This window comes from Rhodofomes roseus, assembly GCF_022264815.1.
Source record: "Rhodofomes roseus strain CIRM-BRFM 1785 chromosome Unknown C8Q71scaffold_15, whole genome shotgun sequence".
Taxonomy (NCBI): Eukaryota; Fungi; Basidiomycota; class Agaricomycetes; order Polyporales; family Fomitopsidaceae; genus Rhodofomes; species Rhodofomes roseus.
Genome location: NW_025952971.1, coordinates 569,940 through 589,618, shown reverse-complemented (window position 1 = coordinate 589,618; position 19,679 = coordinate 569,940). Strand labels below are relative to the sequence as shown.

The 19,679-nt window shown below is 54.8% G+C and overlaps 8 protein-coding genes across 8 annotated transcripts; 5 read left to right on the top strand and 3 right to left on the bottom strand.

Moving 5' to 3' along the window:
- The first annotated feature begins 2,481 nt into the window (after positions 1–2,481).
- C8Q71DRAFT_769586 (L-amino-acid amidase) lies at positions 2,482–3,352 on the top strand. The gene is made up of 3 exons (XM_047924294.1): positions 2,482–2,688; positions 2,744–3,022; positions 3,083–3,352. The coding sequence occupies exon 2, from the start codon at positions 2,755–2,757 to the stop codon at positions 2,986–2,988; it is 234 nt and encodes a 77-aa protein (XP_047777085.1). The 5' UTR covers positions 2,482–2,688; positions 2,744–2,754; the 3' UTR covers positions 2,989–3,022; positions 3,083–3,352.
- A 215-nt stretch (positions 3,353–3,567) lies between these two features.
- On the bottom strand, positions 3,568–4,737 carry C8Q71DRAFT_823382 (Alpha/Beta hydrolase protein; the record flags this gene model as incomplete). The annotated part of the gene is made up of 6 exons (XM_047926237.1): positions 4,642–4,737; positions 4,553–4,584; positions 4,118–4,497; positions 4,004–4,087; positions 3,880–3,935; positions 3,568–3,841 (listed from the first exon to the last, which is right to left on the bottom strand). Exons 3-6 carry the CDS (start codon positions 4,478–4,480, stop codon positions 3,568–3,570), a joined length of 777 nt encoding a protein of 258 aa, XP_047777084.1. The 5' UTR covers positions 4,481–4,497; positions 4,553–4,584; positions 4,642–4,737.
- Positions 4,738–5,146: 409 nt separating this feature from the next.
- Positions 5,147–7,218, bottom strand: C8Q71DRAFT_769577 (uncharacterized protein). Its single transcript, XM_047924293.1, is given in 12 exon segments — positions 5,147–5,614; positions 5,671–5,702; positions 5,761–5,809; positions 5,861–5,876; positions 5,928–6,074; positions 6,169–6,170; positions 6,183–6,268; positions 6,327–6,424; positions 6,474–6,537; positions 6,647–6,813; positions 6,879–6,913; positions 6,968–7,218. 12 exon segments carry the CDS (start codon positions 7,027–7,029, stop codon positions 5,302–5,304), a joined length of 1,071 nt encoding a protein of 356 aa, XP_047777083.1. The 5' UTR covers positions 7,030–7,218; the 3' UTR covers positions 5,147–5,301.
- A 685-nt stretch (positions 7,219–7,903) lies between these two features.
- On the top strand, positions 7,904–9,191 carry C8Q71DRAFT_769572 (uncharacterized protein). The gene is made up of 2 exons (XM_047924292.1): positions 7,904–8,461; positions 8,728–9,191. Exons 1-2 carry the CDS (start codon positions 8,380–8,382, stop codon positions 9,174–9,176), a joined length of 531 nt encoding a protein of 176 aa, XP_047777082.1. The 5' UTR covers positions 7,904–8,379; the 3' UTR covers positions 9,177–9,191.
- Positions 9,083–12,428, top strand: C8Q71DRAFT_147013 (velvet factor-domain-containing protein). The gene is made up of 4 exons (XM_047916600.1): positions 9,083–9,303; positions 9,456–9,619; positions 10,091–10,170; positions 10,356–12,428. Exons 1-4 carry the CDS (start codon positions 9,208–9,210, stop codon positions 12,179–12,181), a joined length of 2,166 nt encoding a protein of 721 aa, XP_047777081.1. The 5' UTR covers positions 9,083–9,207; the 3' UTR covers positions 12,182–12,428.
- C8Q71DRAFT_146996 (uncharacterized protein) lies at positions 12,420–16,831 on the bottom strand. Its single transcript, XM_047916599.1, has 20 exons — positions 16,628–16,831; positions 16,416–16,571; positions 15,536–16,361; positions 14,995–15,473; positions 14,707–14,935; positions 14,546–14,641; positions 14,429–14,494; positions 14,305–14,380; positions 14,120–14,211; positions 13,945–14,044; positions 13,771–13,890; positions 13,651–13,713; positions 13,534–13,585; positions 13,410–13,480; positions 13,207–13,350; positions 13,097–13,149; positions 13,027–13,038; positions 12,857–12,971; positions 12,758–12,805; positions 12,420–12,699 (listed from the first exon to the last, which is right to left on the bottom strand). Exons 1-20 carry the CDS (start codon positions 16,729–16,731, stop codon positions 12,659–12,661), a joined length of 2,943 nt encoding a protein of 980 aa, XP_047777080.1. The 5' UTR covers positions 16,732–16,831; the 3' UTR covers positions 12,420–12,658.
- A 109-nt stretch (positions 16,832–16,940) lies between these two features.
- C8Q71DRAFT_146985 (uncharacterized protein) lies at positions 16,941–18,105 on the top strand. The gene has a single exon (XM_047916598.1). The coding sequence runs from the start codon at positions 17,208–17,210 to the stop codon at positions 17,889–17,891; it is 684 nt and encodes a 227-aa protein (XP_047777079.1). The 5' UTR covers positions 16,941–17,207; the 3' UTR covers positions 17,892–18,105.
- On the top strand, positions 18,095–19,651 carry C8Q71DRAFT_146961 (S-adenosyl-L-methionine-dependent methyltransferase). The gene is made up of 5 exons (XM_047916597.1): positions 18,095–18,510; positions 18,590–18,723; positions 18,779–18,834; positions 18,894–19,015; positions 19,066–19,651. The coding sequence occupies exons 1-5, from the start codon at positions 18,298–18,300 to the stop codon at positions 19,543–19,545; spliced, it is 1,005 nt and encodes a 334-aa protein (XP_047777078.1). The 5' UTR covers positions 18,095–18,297; the 3' UTR covers positions 19,546–19,651.
- The last annotated feature ends 28 nt before the right edge of the window (positions 19,652–19,679 follow it).

The following is a 19,679-nucleotide window of genomic DNA, read 5'->3' as shown; positions in this document are numbered from 1 at the left end:
ATACTAGCACGTCTCAGTGGCATTACTATAATTAAAGTGGTTAGCCTAACCAGCAACTCACTTGACACTAAAGCAAGCCTTATAGCCATTAGCTGGTTGAGGATTAATTGCCTTAGTGAGTCCCTCTTGAAGCACGGCCTCGCGCTGCTACATTAGGGTTTTGTAACTTGCCATCGTCACTGTGCAGTCAAAGCTAGCTGTACAGACTTCCATTCAACTTCTGTTGTGTGACTTCAAAACCAAAAAAGCCCATTCCTTCGGAATCAACCTCTGGATACTAATCCTCTGTATTCAGACTTCATCCTCTATTCTGAAAAGCTCTAAACCTCGGCAATAATCCCCATTCATTGCCGACTCAAATCCATTCATAGCTTACTCTTCCCAGTTGAAGAGCAGTACTGCATACTTGTATAGCAGCACTGACTAAAGTCCCACCCTCTTTTGTATTTGTTGTGGATCTGGTATCCTCATTACAGCTCAACTTTGCGCCGTCTCGGTAATTGCATTGCCGAAGATTACCGAAGGTTGTACCGTTTGTTACCGCTTTGTATAGGCAATACAAATCTCTATCACCGAGGTTACTATTCCTATTGACTCGGCAATAAACTCGGTAACTAGCTTTCTATAAACAAAAACAGAACCATAACACTAGGGCACGTTAGGCATGCAGAGGCCAACGGGGATCAGCTTGCGTTGGGCCTCTCGTGCAGACTCTAAGAGTCTCCTGCAGCGAGGGAATACACCCGGACTAGGGCGCGTTACTAGAGAGACCTAGCGAGGGGACGTCGGGGGTTTAACGAGTTGCGGTCCATGGCACTCGGTGTCGGTCAATGCGTCGTGGTTTGGGTGCCAGCCTCCCATTGATCCCAGGCCACCCCGTAGGGCAGCCCGGGCCAGGGACTCGGCGATTGTTCGTGATGTGTCGAGTTTGTCGTACGTAGAGGTGTCGTAAAGACTGTGGGGACCGAGTTGGACGGGTCTTGACACTAGGGGAGGAGGGGAACGGGCGAGAGATGGGGCAGATGGGGGCCGATAAGCGGGCGCCTAAAGGTAGATGGTGGTGGTACGAGGTCAAGGTGCTGAGTGATTCAAGACTTGACGAGATGCAAGAGCTGCTTATCCTTGACTAGTACGAACTCGCCCGAGAAGGTTACAAATCGTGCTGAGACACCAAAAGTTTCGCACTCACTACTGCTGAAACCCAACTACGGACATATGCAAGAACCAAAAAGTTGTGATTGCTTCGCGGCCCCCGTGTCGTCTCTGTTTTCCAAGGCTCTGGGATAGTCCAACGGCGCACTCGTCATCGTGTGATCCATCATACAACAGCCGCAGTTGTCGACGACGAAAGGGGGAAAGTATAGTCTCCTCAGGAGGCCTCCCGTACGCCGACGGCAAGTTTCTGGTCGCCATCAACGAAGACAAAAAATGCTTCCCACATGGCCTCACCAAATTCTTGCTCTGCGACGTCGTGGGGGACGGCGGTGTCCTCGGCAGTGTCAACCTTCCCGCTCTCCTCCAAGCTCGCGAGCAGAAGCGACTGAACACGAACGGAGGTGTGCTGCTGCCCGTCCACGTCCGGCCGAACGGCGATATCGTCGCGACGTCCTCCGAGGCATGGGGCGGCAAGATGGAGGTCCTGTGCTGGCGCGAGGCGGACGTTCCGAAGTCCCCGGAGCCAGACGCGAGCCTCACGCTCGAGGTCGGAGTCGAGAACGGCGATCAGATCTACCCGACGTGCAGCGCGGTTCTGGACGAGAAGACGTTCTTGCTCGCCGTCTACCAGGCGGACGGTAGCGCACTCCCGGTGCAGTCCGCTTGCCAGACGTTGATTTACGCCATCAATGCGGAGACCATGACCATCCGGTGGCACGCGAAGCCCATCGAAGGTCAGGTGCACCATTCGATACATCGCTGCACTGGACGTCATCGTCGCCTTCGGACGGCATGACAATGGCGACGGCTTGAAGCGCGATGAGTTCGAGTACGCCGTTGTCCTCGACCCCGCGACTGGTACCCATCGGCGTATGGAGACGATCAGCTACGACGTGCGCGGCAGTCCTGTGGTGTACAGTGGCATTAGTCGGGCTGGAGACGACTTCACAGTCGTCGTCGTCTTCCGCGATGGATCGACATGCGCCGTTGACCTGAAGTGTTTCCTTGAACATGGCTTTCCGAGGGAAGGAGAGCGCTTGGTAGCTTCCAGGCTGCCTCTGGGAGAGGGATCTGATGTCAAAGAAGTGGCCGTAACTGGGCAGACGGTCATCGTTTCGGTCTCGGGATGCAGGAACAACAGGTCGCTTGCTAACATCTGTTACAGCCAAAGCTTGGCTATGGATACCGCTCATGAGATTGTGCGCATGAAGCCCAGTGCTTCCATTTCTACGACTTCTAGAATATAGAGCAGATGAGAACATCTGCGGTGAGTTCGGGCACGAGAGAACACGCACACTATATTAGTGATCGAGCTATTCAAGGCTTCAGACCGAGACAACACACACACATTCCGGCTCTGATAGAATGGATCGAGTATTCGAGTTGCGGCTTTCTGTCGGACCATCTCAGCTGAGGTCAGGCAACACTCAGACTTCGGGAATCGCCGCTGGGACCAGACACGAGTTAACCTGTCAAAGCCCCGTCGTGGGTCGCCCTGCGCCCGCGGCGTAATCCAGTCCATCGAGAGCAGAGGTGCGTTGGTGATTGCATCCGCATGCAATCCCATAGTTCACTGACACCTCTTCAGTGTTGTCGAATATGGCCGATCCCTCCGTGCCAGTGACCGACGGTCATGCACCGTTTGTGTACGAAAACGAGACGTTCGACACCTACTTCAAGGTATTCGGTCAACTGGACGGCCGTACACGCGACCCACTAGTCGTTCTCCATGGAGGGCCCGGTCTCACACACGACTATATGCTTCCTCTCTCCGATCTCGCGACAGTCGGCATACCCGTGATCTTGTGTGGCCAACGACATCCTTGGTGCTGACTTTCAAGAAGATGAACGTGATGACGCACTGGAAGTAAGTCTTCTGCCGATAACTTTGATCTCTTATGACCTGGCTCATTGGCATACGCCGTAGGTTCTCCAAGAATACATCATGGACGGCAGAATGGTCATGTCCCGAGAAGATTATACTGCGTTCCGTAACGACGAGGAAGCCGCAAAGAAACGCCGAAAACCGGGCATGCCACGCACGCGGTACATATTCACGGCGACGGAGACGGATGACGAGTACGGTTATGAACACTGATGTTCGACTCGACTACAGAGATGTATCCCAATAGCAGTTTCAGTCTGAGCATGGTCGCGTGGTCCTCCAGGTGGTATGCGAGGCAGCTATCAACACCAGGTGTGCATGTCAGCGCAGCATCGGAACGAGCTTCCGTTTGCCGCAACGTGTGCTTCATAAAGCGCACTTATTAACTCTTAAGTTCCCTAGTACCGTGTATTGGCGAATTCTTTTCGGTGAGTATCTCGCAATTTTATCTGTGTATGGCGCCTTTAAGTACGCCAACTTGGCCGAGATAACACGATCCAAACCTGTAGGACTACGACAATGCAAGTCTACAATGGTTGCATGGTCAAGAACTCTCCCACAAGCTCAAAATATCTCTCCGGCTCCTCGAAGAATGGTTGGTGTGTCGCTTGGGAAAACTGCACCCACTTCGCATTGGGAATCCTCCAAAACAGTGGCGCGACGCACATGTCAGTTGCTTGGTCGTTGGCACCGTTGATGACAAGCGTGGATTGCTGGATGTCATGTAGGCGATCCACGATATCGAAGTTCTTCTGGTTGCCTGTGCAGTAGAACTCGGAGGGGCCGTGTCTGCCGAACTCGCTATTAGCGTCGTTTCTATCATCGCCGGGATGACTCACATCGCCAGATAGACTGTATTGTCCTTCTCCAGCTCCGCTATGGTGATTTGCATGTCCTTGGGCAGAGGATCCAATGTGATTGCGTTGTTCCCTCCCGCTCGCATCTCTCAATTGTCTCCTTTACATCCCCGGGTAGCATCTCGATCAACTCGCGGCATCCCGTCTCCCATAGATGCATAGATGCATAGGTATTTGCCAACACCAAGCGCTTCAAACCTGTCGGCTAACGTGCCAGCACATAGGACGCCGCCAACGCTCCTCCCCACGAATGACCGAGCACGTCAAAGTTGTCTTGTATTCCAAGCTTTGTCACAAGGTTCTCGAGCTCGGCGATGAGGAGCTCGAACGTCCAGAATTCCTTGGGCTTGTCGCGGAGACGCGTCGACCCGCCACAGCCAAGTTGGTCGTACAGCACGACAGGGATGCCTCGTGACTCCCAGAGGCGAGTGTGGCAACGCACGTATATGTGCGGGAACCCGGGTCCACCATGAAGTATGACGAGAGGCCGAACGCCACAATCGATGTCGCCGACGACCTTGTACCAGGTTTGAAAGGTCTCAGACCCGACGGTGAAGTCGACAGTCCCAGTGCTCTCGGACATGGCTGAAGCTGTGTACGCTAACATCGGGTGAGCTTCCAATGTGCCAGTGCGAACGGCCTGTCTGGGACTCACCTTACTACACAGGATGTCCAACGTCAACGCCGCTGATAAAACTGGCGATGAGTCAAATGATATCGAATCATGCTATGGGCGCTGCTTACCATTGTTTAGTGATATTGAAGGTTGTGTGCGACGTCTGGATCATGCCTGCGATACAAGAGTTCTGGGCAGATGCACTGTTCTCCTGCACGGCGGCTGCCAAATGGCTGCCGCCTTCGGCCTTCTCGGCGGTGTGAATGATACGCTGCGCTTCTGCCCTCTGTCGGCGCATCATATGCGAACAGCATACGTATGTTGATGCATACCGTTGACGACGATTCTTCCGCAGTACTGTACCCACGCAAAGATAATGAAACTCACAGCTGTTTCCAAAACGATTGACCCCTACGCCTGGAACCGCGCAGAGGCGGAGTCGACATTCGCACAAAGGTCGTACCGCGCCGGGGGCGAGCCAGACCCTAGCGAGTGGCTCTGAAGGTCGAACCGACTCGAACGGCAGAGAATCCGACGTACTCCGTTTATGTGCTCGTCGAGGGGGGGGGGGGGGGTCCATCAGTAGGGAAACAGCTGCAATTGGCGACTGTTGGACCTTGTGATGTCTCGCTTCCCAGATGAACCTTAGAATATCAACAAACTGGTGGAATATACATCAACATCGCGGATGAATTGGAGGGTATATACTGGTAGTACAACGGCGCACATCAGATGCAGGGTCTCAGGCTAGGAGTGCCCGTAGTGGGCCAGAGGCCGAACGTACACGATCACAGACTGAAATCAGAGACTGTCAATGTCGTACCCAACTTTGGGACTGCATAGAAATCGGGGTGATGGCTTTCGAGAGTGTACAGGCCGAGTCCCGAAACGTCCTCGAACGTTCGCTGTTCGGTTTCGATCTCCTCATCTTCATCGTCGCTGTGCCCCGTCACTTCATCCTCGGGCTTGTACGAAAGGGTGTTGCCGATGTTACCGAGGACCGATCTTCCGAAGTACAAGTCGGATGACGGGTACGACGGCAGCGGCGACGCCGCTTCTCGGAGATTCATGAAGAAGTGCGAAAGGAGTATGGTGCTTAGCCTGTTGAATTTCATGAACACATCGTTACCTAGCATGAAGAAGAGCAGACAACGGACGTATGAAAGAACAATGTAGCGTTTGGGAGGACCTAATTGAACTAGGCATCACACAACACGAAGGAAACGTGAGAGGCTGGCATCACGCACGTCTGTGACCCATAACACCGATGTAACAATATTCAACGCGAGGAGCACACTGGCGTTGCATGAGGTAAAGCTCGAGGAGCCGTGGTATTATGTACGTTACCTGAAGTACATCGTACCTTGATGATCATCAGCGGGTGTATGGTCTTCACGTTGAAATAAGTACGTACCGTCCCTGAGTAGAAGCCACGTTAGCGGGGCGTCACGGTCCACATAGAAAGTTCGACTCCAAATCAGGATGCTGTATGTCTTTCTCCAGGTTGCGAACAGAACAAGCGCCTCGGCCGTCACGTTGCATATGTGCAGCAGTATATCGACTGATTGACTATTGTCAATCCAAAAGGAGCATATGGGTGGAATTTGCGCACAGCTGGTACAGACTGTCAGTAACACATCGCGTCGAGCTGTGGAAGACGTCCACTGACTTATTCATCATGTGAGGATTTCCAAGTACGACGACACAGTCAGCTTCTGCTTGTGGCGTGGTAGATGACAAGTTGACGCAATAGTACTGGGAGGGATGTCAAGGCCTGGGTAGTTCTTTGCGTGATGAGGAAATCGAAACGGACCACATTTCCAACGAGTCCGACAATGAAAAGCGTAAGGATAATTGACGGCATGATATAGTTGCGTCCGTTGATGGCATACACCCGAAGAGCTGCGATTGCTGCTGTTCCTGTCAGTATGTTGCACCGAGCGATGAGGATCAGACTGACTGCCATAAATAAGATACAGAGCGGAGGCAGTGGCGCCCGCGGCGATCGCGATAATATAGGGGCTACCCAGTTGAAAGGTCAACGAGAGCAATCCGCTGTGGTATATCCACCGACCTCTACATGACCCAGGTTCTTGTAAGCTCAAGTAATCGGACCCAGAGTTGACCACTCACTTCGCACGAGACAGTTGCGTCCCAGGAGAGCGCAGCGTGGAGTACCAAATATACGAACACCAGGACATTCATGGCGACGTAGAGACAAGATACCAGTGAAAACGAGCGGATTAAGATGAGCCTTACTTCTCGCTTCGATACGAGGATGCGCTCGTAGATGAACAACGCTACAATGACGAGTAACATGAATTGTTCAAGGCCAACATGCTGAGCCCGCGGGTGCGCTACTCACTGAGCATCGATATGGCACAGAAGCGGTCCAATGCGCTGCAGTAGACTCGTCAAACATACAGAAGTGACGTAGCGAACGGGATGACGCACGTTGACCGACTGGCAGAAGACATTCCTTCCATGACTTGGGCGGGTTGCAGGTTGAAAGGCATCGAACGAGGATGTCAGAGACCTCGAGGACAACGGATGCTTATATACTAAGCACTCTGAGCGAACATTCAATAAACGGCAGTAGCAGCAGACCCAGGCGCAACGTGGTGTCAAACACAGGTTATGGCTGTGTTACGGTTATCCTGACGCGCCCGGCCAGGTTGGTTGTATGGATTAAGACCACCATTTCATTCTAAGGTTGGGGCCTCGCGTTCAATGGGGCCTCACGATCGAACGCGAGGCCTCGCGGTTGGCATCTACCATGAACCTATGCACATACTAGAGATGAATCAGTACGATACATCGCTTAACAAAAAATCTCACCACATACATGTGCCCAATACAGACACTCTCCCGCGACTTTGTCCTGATACTGGTACCGGTATTGCGTGTGTAAGAGGTGAGCAGTGTACTATGAATATTACTATGATATGATCCTCGAACGCGCGAGTCTCGGCGTTGCATGCCATGGATCTCCGCTATCTATGCGGTTCACACTGTTGTCTTTTTCATACCGCGTCCGCATACTGTGAGTTGAGAGGCTTGTAGCTGATGAGTCCGACACCACCGAAATAATCAGGATGGTGCCAGGGCCAAACCCAACTTCCCGATTCGACAGCTCCAGCTTGCCACATAGCGCACGGACCACTTCTGTATATCCGAGAAGATTTGTCTTTCTTTCTTGAAGCGCAGAAAATGTATGTCGCGGAGGGATAACGTGTCTGAGTCTGAGTCGCTGCTGTCCAACTGGCGGTACATGCTGGATGCTACTGGATCATGATGGACGAGAGGTGTGATTACAAGCGTGTGAATCACAGGTTCCAGAATGGGTATGGCGTGACCAACGTTCGCCAGTCCCGAAAGGACCGTTACTTACGACACTCGACCTCTGCTCGACTCGCTCATCCGCGTCCTCGCCGCCCTCAACGCGCAGCGACCTCGAACCCTCGCGACAAGGCGTGTCAATCTCAACGAGTGAGACAAGTGTCGCCCACACTATGGACGAGGACCCGCAACAGTTCGTGCATGCCCAGCTGCCCGTGCACTCGCAGTATGACCGAGACAGACTGTGAGTACCATCCTTTCGTTCCGAGCTCTCCCCCGCCGGCAGACATCTCGGGGACATGCGTGCATCCTGGGTGTCATCTTCGTGTCGTGGAAGACGCGTTGTCGTGGTGTAGGTTATACACTGCCAGACAAGCGGGAGAGCTCTACCCCAGCCCCAGCCTTCATCCACACGCAACGACCTTATGCCGGACGCTGACACTTAAACCCTTCACGCGCCCGCTAATCTCATTCATCGCTCGATTCCCCACTCCCTCCTCCGACACCAACACTTTGGCCACCAACCGATGGATTGGTACCGTATGAATAGCGAGTACGAGCTCGTTGTTCGGCAGGAACCAAAGCAGGCCCGGATGTGCGGCGTAGGAGGTGAGCTCATGCCATTTCATGCTGTGTATGTGTGGTAGGCGCAGCCATACCCTCGCTGTCCCCTGTGCATCGATAGGGGATCGACTGCTAGGTGTCTGTCCGGCTGCCACCCAGCGGGGCATATTAGCAGGCCATATCCGCGTCGAAGGCGCGCACACATTAGTCATCAGACATATCCTGGCCAGTTCTCAGATCTCAGCGTTGGTATCAGGCTGCGCCGGCTGTTCACCTAGAAATGCGAACGGCATACTGATCACTGTCTGCAGCCGACCGCCGTCCAATCGACCCGCCGCCCATCGTCCAGCTTCGTGTCCTCGACCCTTCACAACGCAGGCCAGGTGGAGACTCCCGGCCAAGCTCACCCGGTGAGTGGCTCAGCTTTGTCGTGATTGTCCTCTCCTCCCTCTCTTCTCTGTCTGGACATTGTTGTACAAATGCGCCCGGCGCGCCATATCCCAGCGCTACATACCCCTGTACGTCCATAGGAGAGGACATTAATTGCTTATGTCACGTATTGCTGTCGTATAATCCGACATTCCGGGACCCCTATGTCCAGGGCGCGTCCCGGACGCGTCCCCCGCCCGAGAGTTTGGCTGTAGAACCGAGCGTACGGGACCGCACTACGCGCACGTGTCCCGCGCGTTTCATTCCCCGCACATCGTTCTCGTTCGCTGTTGCTTCCCATGTACGGTACCGCACCCCCGGGCTTGGCTAGCTGACGCACATGTACAGATGGAGCCGCCGCTATGGCTGCGTCACAAAGCTTCCTGCAAAACCCGTACTATTTCATGTTTGCCAGCCTCGCGAAACCTGACGAGGATGTCGAACTTCATTGGCTCAAGGTCGGTCCCGTGCGCTTTTGCTCCCAGCATTCGCGTTGCTGATTTGTCGCCGTCCTATCGTATATCATGCTGCGCTATCTCGTTGGCCCGACCTCCACCTCTGCTGGATTATCGCCGCTTCGACGCCCGCTTCCTCCGGCGTTCATCCAAAGGATGGCAAGACTCGGTGTACGACTGGCTCGGTCGTATCATCACTGTACCACCTCAAAGACGCTGAGGCAGGCGGCGCTGATGCCGGCTTCTTCGTCTTCCCCGATCTGAGTGTGCGAACGGAAGGGAGCTACAGATTGAAGCTCAGTTTGTTCGAAGTCGTCGGGTGAGTAGCATGGCTCTCCGCTCCTTGTGGCTGCCATTTTCCGATGCCAGTGTCGGAACGCCTCTGTGGGCATGAGTATTGGTCGCTCTCCTTGAGTGGCCCACGCGCTCTTGGTGGGCGCTCGATATTGACGTTCCTCGAATCATTTGGCTCTGCGGATATACTCCCTCGCCGTTTCTCGCGTTACATGGACGTGCTATGGGTGGTCCTGAGCTGATTTGGAGCACGTGCAGAAACGCGCAAAATGGCGTATCAGCGGCTTGGATTTACGGCTTTGCGACGCGACCATAGGTGTCAATGTACCAGACGTGCAGCACACGTATTGTCTTGAGCACAACTTCGAGGGGGCGTATAAGATCAACGAGGCACACTGGCATCTTGGGCCATCGCGGCTCGCCCTGATAGGCGGGCCTTCCATGGCCCGCGATGATCTGATATGGGAATAAGCAGTCACTGAACGTTTCATGACAGGAATTGCGTGGACCACTGCAAATCAATATTCTCCGCGCCATTTTATGTGTACACCGCAAAGAAGTTTCCAGGGATGGAAGGTACGTGGAAAGGATCCCAGTTGATTCTGATTCTCATCGTTCCTACTCCTCACCGTCCCTCCCTATGATTCTGACTTGCCATCACCTCTCTGGAACGACTTCACACCGTCGTATCACATTCATCCTTTCCCCTTATGTTTGCGTGTAAACATCTATCGTGATCGTGCTGACTATCCAACCCGTAGAATCAACTCCCCTTTCTTGTTCTCTGGCTGATCAAGGTATCAAAATTCGGATCCGCAAAGACATTCGCGTGCGCCGGAGACCCGCTCCAGGCGGCGAGCAGCCGATCCCTATACCCATATTAGGACCGCCGCCTCCCGGGGGTGCATTCGGACCCGTTCCTGTGCGCCTGGACGATCCGGTGACGGATGAAGAGCAAGGACCCGAGGAGAGAGAAAGGAGACTCAGCAGCAGCAGCTCGATCCCGCCGATGTCTGCGCCCGACAGAGAACCCCTCCGGAGAACAGACAGCGATAAAGAAAGCGACAGGGAAGAAAATCAAAGACGTGCTCCGAGGCGCGTCAGTGAATCGGTTCCCAGCGCGGGCCGGCGAGGCAGCGGCAGCGATAGGGGTTCGAAACGGCGGAGAGGTGACAACAGCGGGCTGAGCATCGGGACGAGCGTGAGCAACAGCACGATGGACGGCCCCGACGTGACGCCTGTCAGTGCGGGGCCTTCGAGTGCTGGAACCGGTTGGGGCGCAATTGACCCAGCTCTGAGCGCGGCTCCGACCACGCAGCCATCTCCTGCGACGCCGACTTCTTCGTCCACGGATCACCACTACGTGCCTGCTCCTGCTCCCCAGCACACAACCACAGGGTACGAACATCGGTATTCTGCGCCTCCTGCTCAGGCGAGCGTACCCGCTCCCGCGCCGGCCTCTGCCCCCAGCTACTCATATGAAGCTCATCAGTCGACGCCGCCTGGGCACCACTACTCTGCACAGTCAGCACCACATTCCTATTCACATGTGCCGCAGACACAACAACATCATGCGTCTGCTTACCCATATCCTCCAACACAACCCGCCCCTTCGGGTCAGAGCTGGGGATACGACCCGTACGGGCACTCTCAGCCCTACAACATGCCGCCTCCTGGCCCTGCCCCTGCTCATCACGCTCAGACACAACCACCGCCTCCTCCGCGTTACCCGGATTACCCTCCCTACTCCCAGCAGCAGGGGTATGGCGGCTACTACGATTCATCACAGCATCATCAGCAACAGCATCATGTGCCTCCTCCGCCAACTTCACATCCTGCCCAGCATCCCTACCACCATCCCGGATATGGGCCAGCCCCGGCGCCGCCCTCTCCGAGTACCAACCATGCGCCGGCGGCTGTATCTGACTACTACCCATCCGGAACAACTGGACGTACAGACAATCGCTCAAGCACCGGTAGCGCAGCTGGGGCTGGTTATACCCAAGCATCCTATCCGCCAGCTCCACCTCCGGCTGCGCCTGGACAGAATCCGGCCATGCATCACCACTACGGTGCACCCGCGCCTGTGTACTCCCAATACGCTCACAATCCCGCCCAAGGCCACGCGCAGCAGCAGTCTTCTGCCAGCGGTAGCCAGAGCAGTGGCCAGGCGGGCGCGAGCTCAAGTGGACGCGGCCACTACCAGCTGAGCACGCCGCCGCATCAGCACCAAACGCAGCCCTACAGCGCCTACCCTCCTGCGCCCGTCCCTGGCACCAGCGCAAGCGCGAGTGTGAGCGTGGCCGCCACCGCTCCGCCGGAGGCAGCTTGGGCATACCCCCCTGCTCCTGGCCCCGGCGCGAACGCGGCCGCTTGGGGCGTGATGCAGGACGGGCCATATGCTGCCGGCTATGGTAGCGCAGGTGCGGCAGGCCGCGATGTCCATGGGCATGGTCCGAGGTTGGCACCACTGAGGGTAGGCGGTGGAGGTACGCCCCCGCCCGGATCAGAAGGCGGGAGGGGTGGCTCGAGCAAGAAGAACAATCCGCTGAGCATCGGCAATATCATCTCGGAGGATACTGGTTAAGGCGTCAACATCGGACGGTAAGGAGGGGCTGTAGTTGCTGGCTTTCGTCGGATGAAAGGGAAGTATGTCTGAGGTGGATCGTTGCTATCGTGTTGTCGTGCTCAGTTTTCTGCTTCGTTCGCTCCGCGCTTTTACTTGTAGATTTGTCGTTCAACCCGCGCGGGCCTGGTCTAAGCTGATCGCCCTTGTTACTTGTATTCGTACTGTATATAGACCAGGGTTACTCTCTACGTAGTTCGATTGGTTTTCTTGACATACGGGGGGCTTGCTTGCGAGGATGCTATGAAATCACGACAATCTATGTATGCCAAACGTTTGCGCCCATTGCGTGCTTCAATATTGTGCGCTACGTCGACCGTCTTGTATTCCTACGAGACAGGGCCTGCACTTGACATGCGACAATTCGATGCATCTCTTTGAATACGGTCTCTAGTTATGAGACACGACGAGTCGCAGGATACACAGCTGAAGACAGTCTCAGCCCCTAATACGCTCATGGGGCTCCTGCCATGGTACACCTACAGTAAGCAAAGCGCGTCAACAGAGGGAAATCATGTCCAGAAGCTTGGTGCCTACCTAGTATTCGAAGAATTTCCTCCTCCGTCTCAGATGCTATAATAGTGCCTGCTCCCACAGATGTAAGTGCATACCCGAGATCAAGAGACCGGACGTTACCTTCATTCAATTTCTCCAGCTTGTTGCTCGGGTTGCGTACGATACCTTGGTATAGGCCGCGCTGGTTCAGTGAGTATCCCATCTTGTTCGCCTTCAGCCGTAGCGATCGGTTGAACTAGAGGACAGATATCGATATAACCACCTGTGTTACTAAGTACCTTGTGACTTACAATGTCATCGCCCTGAAGTCGTTGATTGTCAAGATCCGATGAGGGGTGGGGATTAAGCTTCTTGACTTACAGTGTAGTAAAGAAGAGCTGCTCCCCTCGACTCGTATGGTACAGTCAAGAAATCTATGATCGCGCGCCGTATCAGCACGCAGCCAGAAGGCCAGTAGAGAACCTTGTTACCAATGCGGCGCCTTGGACTTGACAAATCCCGACGACACAGGCCCCGATACACAAGCTCTAGGTCATCGAATGTGTCTGGTAGCGACAGGTCTTCTGTGATGATTTCTCTTCGGTGCAATTCACCCAAGAGCTTCCGGAGAACTCCTGAAGAACGGCGACGTCAATAGCTGGGATATGATATGCCTGTCAATCGGAGCACGAGCCTTGGTGAGTCTTTCCGTCGCCTGTAGGGCGAGTGATAAGAATATCGACATCTCCACAATCTGGCTTCCCACTGAACGACAATATCAGTGTCTCGTGCATGTACCGGATGATGGATGAAAGCACCGTCGGTAGCTCCCCATGATCTCGACGGAGAGCTTGGAGTCGATCTGCAAGGCTATTAGAGCAACGGTAAATCAGAACCACTCAGACGCCGTAGGTGCGAATATCGTGTCAACGGACCTATAGGCCTGATCAAGTTATAGATATCTGCAGCCTCGCTTCTGGGCATTCTGGAGTTGATGTCTCACGCAGATGTTACAATCATTTGCTTGACGACTATATGGAGAAGTGACGACATACCTGCATAATATTTCAGCCCTATTTCTTGGCATGTACTCAGTTTGATGCCACCCTTCCGCGCCCGTACGTCGTCCAAGGTACGACATCCATTTGCATACCACTTGTATGCGGTCTGACGGCCTGTGCGCAAGTCTAGAGCCCATGACGTATCTCCGGACATGCACATCCACTCACCGACTCCATAGATACCCTGGAACATGTTGATCGCCTCGATGTCCTCCGTCTTCTCGTATCCTATTCTCCGCAAATCCCCCGTTTGCAGAATTTCAGTGATCTGCAGAGCACGTAATACTCAATATGCAAAGCTTCCGGAAGAACTCGGAGCTGCAGCAAGAAGACGGAGACGCACTTTCTGGGCCGTTTTATCCCCAATACCTGGTATGGCGAGCGCTTCCTCGTAACACCGAATCCTCGTAGGGTAAGACCGAAGTGCCCTTATGGCTGCGCAAGCGGCGTGCAGGGTTTATGAGACAGGTCACGGACATTCATTCTTAGCGTCTGGGAACCAGTTCGGGACGACGGAGCCGCACACACCTTTGTCATAAGTGTAGACTTTCCATGTATCCTCCTTCGACAACTTGGCCTTGTGCAACTCCCTCAGTTCTTGGAGCTAAAACACGCTCAGCTATGTCACAAAGGCAACGAGATAATGCAGCACCTTATTGACAACGTCCTGATTTGCACAAGCAGTATGCTCTTCCGCCTTCGAATCGCACAAGAAGCCCTGAATCAAAGTCAAGATAGCCCTGCAGAAGACGTGCACAAACCGGCGCACCCTCTTCTTCGACACCGCGTGTGTCGCAGCACGCTTCCCACCATTGCCAATCTCCTTGGCCGATTCTTCCTCGCTGCTCAGTCCAGACCGCAAGTCCTGGACATGAGGCGGAGTAGATGAGCAAGCATAGCATGATAAGGCCCAAGCAAACGGCTGCTTACCTCTGCTTCTCGCTCCGCACGTGCTTGATTGTAGAAAGGAGCTAATGAGTCCACCTCAGGGGTAGAATCGCTCTTGTTGTTCAGCGAAGATTTCGGGTTGTCGGTGACAGTAGCCCTCCCGGGTACCCCTGCGCCATTAGGACCTGCGGCCAACTTCCCCAAAAAGGACGAATCGTCGAAGTCGAGTATTGCAGATTGCTTAGATTCAACGCGGTCGACCGTAAACTCCCTACAGACACCGTCAACTATTTGAATTGTGGCTGAATGGCCTACTCAAAACGTACGCACGATATGATACTGGTGTCACTGCCATCTCGTCCACTCTTCGGCTCCTGCGGAGTAGGACGGGAAGGACCACTTGCCGCCGAGGTTGCGGATTGCTGTGGCTTCGAGCGGCCCTTATTCGAAGGTGGCGGCGGCATGCCAGCGTCTAACCGATCCTTGAACGCCGCGTGAACGATGAGATGGTAGTCGGCTGTCGGTTCAGAACTGCTGTCTTCGATCTGCTCAGTCTTGTCACCCTTGTTGTTGTCGGCCACGTCTGTGCTCTCTCCCCCCTTTTCGACTGGCGTTTCCGGGATTACTCTCCTGGGCGCACGAATGACCCAGCTCCACGTCACCGTCGGAATATGGTTCGGGATGTCGCGGAGCGAGCGCAATCCAGTCGCCCGCAGGAACGCTGGCGCAGACGGCTTTTCGGTCGTAACAATGTGCGTGATGACCTCTGGATCGTAGGTCGGCACCACGGTGCCTCCATACCTGATGATCTGCGGTGAACGGTGATACAGCGGGTGAATGATCGTTGTCAAGGCCGTACAGATCGGCTCACATAATCCATACGCTTCCGCGTCTCCTCGCTCGCATACTGCATGTCACCGCCGTGGTAGTAAATCCTCTCCCCCCGTAAGTACGGCGAGGCACGGCTCTTCCGCGTCGCTGCCACCTCAGACAAGTTATCTTGCAGGCGCTGGGCGTACTCCCGCGGAGTAATGAGCTCTCTCTTCTTCTTTCCCGACTTCTCCTTCTTGAGCGCGTCCGTCTTCGGCTTCGGCTCTTCCGCCTTCTTTGCACGCGCGCCAGACGCTTTTGACGAGGACGGTCCTGGAGCCGCGGGGGTAGTAACGGAACTGCTGCTAGGGGCCGCAGCTGGGCCTGGGTTGGCGGTGGATACTTTGATGACCTTGCTCTTGACCGCCCGCTTCGCATGACTGGAAGATCGAGCGTGTGTAGTTCGGGTTGCGTCGTCGGATGCCTGTTGCGGAGAGGGGACGTCGGGTTGCTTGTCATTGTTCGTCGCGATGATACGACCAGTGCTCTTGCTATAGGGATGCAGCGGTGGGTCGACATGATTTGCTTCATGTTCGCGAGCTTTGCCTTTGTCTGGTGCTGGAGAGGTGATTGTTGTTTTATTCACAACCGGTTGCTGTAGAGGCAGCCGCGCGACGGGACTCTGGGGACCGGCTGCGTCTGTAGGCGGTCCAACAGATGTCTGGTGTAGTTCATGAGAATCTGGATTGTCGGACGCAGAGCCCGTGGCATGGGCTAGGGTAACCGAGGCAGAACCCTTCTTATGCTCTGGGCTTAATCTCCGTTTCTTTGAGTGGCGCGCAGAAGGATCTACAGTCCTCTCCGTCGATGATTTGCGCTTCGTCGTCCTAGCAGGCTGTCAATAGGTGGAATACGAGCGGTACAGTCGGTGTCTGACTCACATTCCCTGGTTTAGATGTAAATCTTCTGGTGGAACGGTCACTTTCGGCACTTCATTACGCGACTCGGACATGTCGACATTCAGCTCCCTTGGTTTGTCGGCATCCATTATGGGCGCCTTTGAGGCCCCCCCTTCGTGAGCGACAGCTGCATCTTCACTACGAGAACTGTTCAGCTGTTCATTGTGTAGGATGCGACAATCCCGGGTACAAACCTGGGCCTATACCCATACACACGAGCGAGATAATCCTCGTCCGTTTCTTCAGGCATGTCCAGGATCCTCTTCTCCTCTCTGAAGAACCACTCAAGGTCGGACATAGTCGAGTGAGTTTCCCTTGGATTGAATGGTGATTTATAGATGTGAGTGTTGAGTAGAAAGACAACCCCGGCGTGCAACCGGCGTGAGCCACAGAGCCACAGGTCACAGGTGGTATGGATACCATATTTGGACAATGTGGCGTGTGTCCAAATTCCCACGGCCCGCTTGGCGAAGTCGGGCACCGTGTTGCAATGTTTCACATGTGACTCTTTGAACCACAATGGCACAACTCAGCGTAGCTTCGCCTCAAAAATTCTACGGGCCACACCAGATTGTGTATTTCATCGACATTGCCATCATTCTCTGCTCCATTCTCGCTAGCCCGAATCTGGGACCTCACCTTTCACTCGACGTGATTATTCCTTCAGAGCGAACACACTTTCTCGTGATGCCAATTGGTTCCCATAATATGTACGTCAAGACAGACATGTTTCCCGTTATCTGACCCATCGTTTTCCACGCAAGGGTTTACTCAATGGTCCGAATCAGCACTAGACGCCTTCGAGCGTGCTTACCTCTTCTGGCGAACACCAACTTCAACAGAACGACTTGGCGAACAAATCACGGGCACGCTTGCGCGAGCTCATTGGCATCCGCATACGCACACACCCTTTCCCGGTCTGTTTCCATTACTCTGATATCTGTACACTCTTCATTCCCTGGTGACGGTGCCGACGACGGTGTGGACCCACACAGTCAAACAAGGCCACAACAGTCTGCACATGGTCGAGGAGCTTCCTACTTGGTCAAGCCGAGCGCCGGCCGCATCACTGGCAATTCTCCCATGTTGTCGTGCGGCTCTTCTAGACCGCAGCAGGTTCCTCGGGAGCGTGTGATGGCGCGTCTGCCGCGAATTTCACCCTTCTTTCAGGGGAGCGACGTGCTAAATGCCCCCTTCTGCCGCGACTTTGCTATTTTCGGTGCTTGCCCAGCATGCGCGACTCTACCATGCCCCGTCCGAGGAGGCGGCACCCGATTAGCGGGTGCCCTCAAGGCCCTCTTCTTCCTTGGCACTGCAGCGCACAGACCAAGCGCTGTTTCTGCGCCCTCGCGTCGTCGCTCATTCGACATGGATCCTCAAGTGTTTCAGCTAGTAGAATGGCGGCTGCAAGACAGGCCAGTATGGAGATCAGGCCAATCGGGTGCTTCTGGTGCCTAGCCATCGGTCGCATGGAACTTGTGCAGATGATGCTCCTCGATATGGGTCAGCTTGTCTTCTTGCGGTTGCCACATCGCGGCCGGACGGGGTGGCGGAGTGAGTGGACTTATCGCCCCTCATAGCTCTGCAATTGAATGCAGACGTTCGCCGCGCGATACCAAGTGAAGCGCGGACGTCGCCCATATCACTCTTCTGGGCGTCCTGGAGGCCGGAGAACACGTTGAGGATCCCGACCAAGGAGCTGATCAGCGGCATTCTTGGGCTATGCTGGGCCGCTGAGTTAGCGTCGCCGTTCTCAGTCGTCGGAGTTATTAAATCGCGACGCACCGGACACAAAAGTCGACAGGCGGCCTCTTGTTCCTCTTGCGCTCTCGTCTCTCCGTTCTGCGCCTCTGTGGTCACTGTCATGGCTATCGAACGCCCGCCGTGCCGCAATGGCACCTGGTACACACCTGGCAACGCGTCGAGTGACGAGGAGATCCAGTCCGATACCTCCTCAGAGCTCGTCGAGATCCAGTCCGATGAATTCCCTCGCTACTTCGTCGAGCGGAATGGTCGCCTCTTCCATTCTCATGGTCCATCGCCGTATCCTCTGCCTGTGGATGCGGACGAGCAGCATGTGCGTCATCTTCTTATCGAAGCCTATCATGTTTGGGATGTGCAAGAAAAGAAGTACCTGACTCATCAAACTATGGCAGAGACAAAACAGGCAACATGTCCTGTTGTACAGCCTCATTGGCGCGCACTACGTAGGCCCAGTCCAAGACGTATTGCGACCTATCCGTGGGGTACAGAGGCAAGCAGTAGACTTAGGGACCGGTACTGGGAAGTGGTATGTCATTCTTAGTGCATCCGTATGCGCGCGAGGGCCTCATATGTTCCTGAAGGGTTATGGATATGGCAGACCGTTTCTCACATGTGAGGTTCAGCGGGATCGACATAGGTACGCGCTATACTTGCGGTGTATCTCACGAAGCCAACTCACCCATCCTGATGTTGCAGTGCCGATCCAAACCAGGCACCCCCTGCCGAATGTATGGTTCGAGATGCACGACCTCGCTGAACCGCTGGGGTACGCGCCTGGCAGCGTCGATCTGATCCACGCCCGTGACATACAGTTGGCGGTGAGTTGGCCGACATCGGTGCTTCGATTTAGCTCATGGCCCAGGCGAAGGTCCGTGATTTCCCCAGGCTTCTGAGCGAAGTAGCGCGTGCGCTGCGTCCCGGCGGATTATACATATCCGGCGAGTGGTACGGCTATCCGACCATGGAGGACGAGTCGTGCCTCAGCGAGCGCGCTCCGCGCACCTGCCGATTCTTCGACCTGGTGAACCACTACCTGAGGCAGAACGGGATTGGCTTCGTCGCTGCCAACGTGCCCGAGTGGGTCCGGCGCACGGACGCTTTCTTCAACGTGCAAGTCGAGGATCTGTATGTTCCCATCGGTGCCGGGAACCCCGGAGTGTATCACGCTGGAGAGAGGCTCAAGACTAATCTTCGCGTGTTCGCGGCCTCCATGCAGCTCTGGTTGGTGGAGAGAGGCTACTGCAGCCGCATGGCCGCTCAGGACCTCACCAATGGCTTCCTGCTCGAGCTCGACACCATACAGGGCATGGAACTGAAGTATCGAATTGTCTGTGCGCAGAGGAAGTGAATGGAACGTCAGGCTATGTTGTTGCGATCGAATGTACCATTAGTTACCAACCGTTCTTGATTGGCTTGTAAATCGTCTGAATGGAAATTGATTTCTTGCGCACGAGCGGGACTCGAAGGAAGGGTTTTGGAAAG